Source organism: Myotis brandtii, unplaced genomic scaffold (genome assembly GCF_000412655.1).
Source record: "Myotis brandtii unplaced genomic scaffold, ASM41265v1 scaffold1667, whole genome shotgun sequence".
In the NCBI taxonomy this organism is placed as follows: Eukaryota; Metazoa; Chordata; class Mammalia; order Chiroptera; family Vespertilionidae; genus Myotis; species Myotis brandtii.
The window spans coordinates 62,551-63,989 of record NW_005356121.1 but is presented as its reverse complement, the minus strand read 5'-3'; the positions used below and the strand labels follow the sequence as shown (position 1 = coordinate 63,989).

Below are 1,439 nucleotides of genomic sequence, written 5' to 3'. Positions count from 1 at the left end.
TAGGCTTTTTATCATTCTAACAGAACTGGGGACCAATAGCAGCCACTAAATAGTTCATTATGCTTCCTGAATGTGTCAGGGGTTGGGTTGATCCCACGTTAAAAGTTTAACAGGGTCAAATTTCCCAAAAAGATAACGAGAACACACAACTGAAAGTATGGCATACTATTTCAACAGATTCTGTTGCGGAGAATAAGACAGAAAAAAACAAAAGGGTGCTATTTGTAATTAATCGGGCTGGGCATTTTTAACGTTTAGATTCCGACGGGTTAAAATCCACCAAGTCCAGGACTGGATCATGCAATATTCTGTCGGTTGGGGATTATCGACGGGCGGATTTCTGCCAGGAAACTACGGTCAAGAAGTGACTCTTGGAAGAAAAACACAAGCAGGTCCTCGTCCTTCCCAAGCATCGCGGGTACCGGCCGGAAGCAAGATGGCGCCTTCCCTCACCGACTGAGCCCCTAAACGTGAGTCACGCACGTAGGGGAGGCAGTAGGAGGGCATCTTTGCTGTTACCTAAGACGGTGAGCCGCGCAGCTTCACCGTTTCCAGGTCTCCATAGGGCTTCCCAACCCGCGCCACCAGAGGTTAACCTCCGGAACCAAGGTACACTGGAGCGGAAGTGGCGTAAGAACCTGGCTACAGAACTTGGCTGGAGAACCTAGACAGAACATGGCAGGAGAACCTGGATAGAACCTGGCGACTGAACCTGGCGATGGCGGCGGAGGTGGAGTACGAGTCCGTGCTGTGTGTGAAGCCCGACGTCAGCGTCTACCGGATTCCGCCGCGGGCCTCCAATCGCGGTTACAGGTAGGAATCGGGGCACGACGGCCCGCGCGTACCCGGTCGGGAGCCACAGCGTCCTCCTCCGGTAGCACGCCGCTCGCCCAGGCCACTACCCACCTCTGGGCTGTCACCTTGCTCGCCCCCCCATCGGGGCCGTTATCACCCTGTGCTCCCTCCCTCCCCCCGCTCTCGACTGTCATCGTCTTTGTTTACGCCGCTTAGAAACATCTTCCCATCCCGCACGCGCCCATCCCTCCTCCCCCGGGCCCGTCAGGGTTCCCCGTCTGCTCCCCATCATCCCCCTCTAGTGCCGCCTGCTCCTTCGCCAGTCACCCTCCGTTCGCTCTTCCCTGCGCCCTTCAGTTTGTCACCCTCATCCCCCCCACCCCCATTTCCAATCCTCCGTGCACACGTGTGGATAGCCATTGCGTTCTTGATCACTCCCTGTAAGATCCAGTTCATCTTTTGGGCAGTTGTCCGTCTTGCCACCAGATATCATCATCATCCACCGATTGGTTTTCCTTCCAGATCTCTTGCCGGTGGGCACAGGTTATGACATAGGTTTTCCAGTGGTTGTCCATTTTGTTGCTTTTCAGTATCTTTTGTTGATGTGTATACAGTATTTTCTATCATCATCATCCCCTTCCCCC

The 1,439-nt window shown here is 54.3% G+C and overlaps 1 protein-coding gene across 1 annotated transcript in view; it reads left to right on the top strand.

The window, feature by feature from the left end:
• Positions 1-718: 718 nt before the first annotated feature.
• Positions 719-1,439, top strand: part of NECAP1 (NECAP endocytosis associated 1) — an 11,309-nt gene continuing 10,588 nt past the window's right edge. The window contains exon 1 of the mRNA XM_005862749.1: positions 719-813. Coding sequence (XP_005862811.1) covers positions 719-813 — 95 coding nt within the window. The remainder of the gene's footprint in view (positions 814-1,439) is intronic.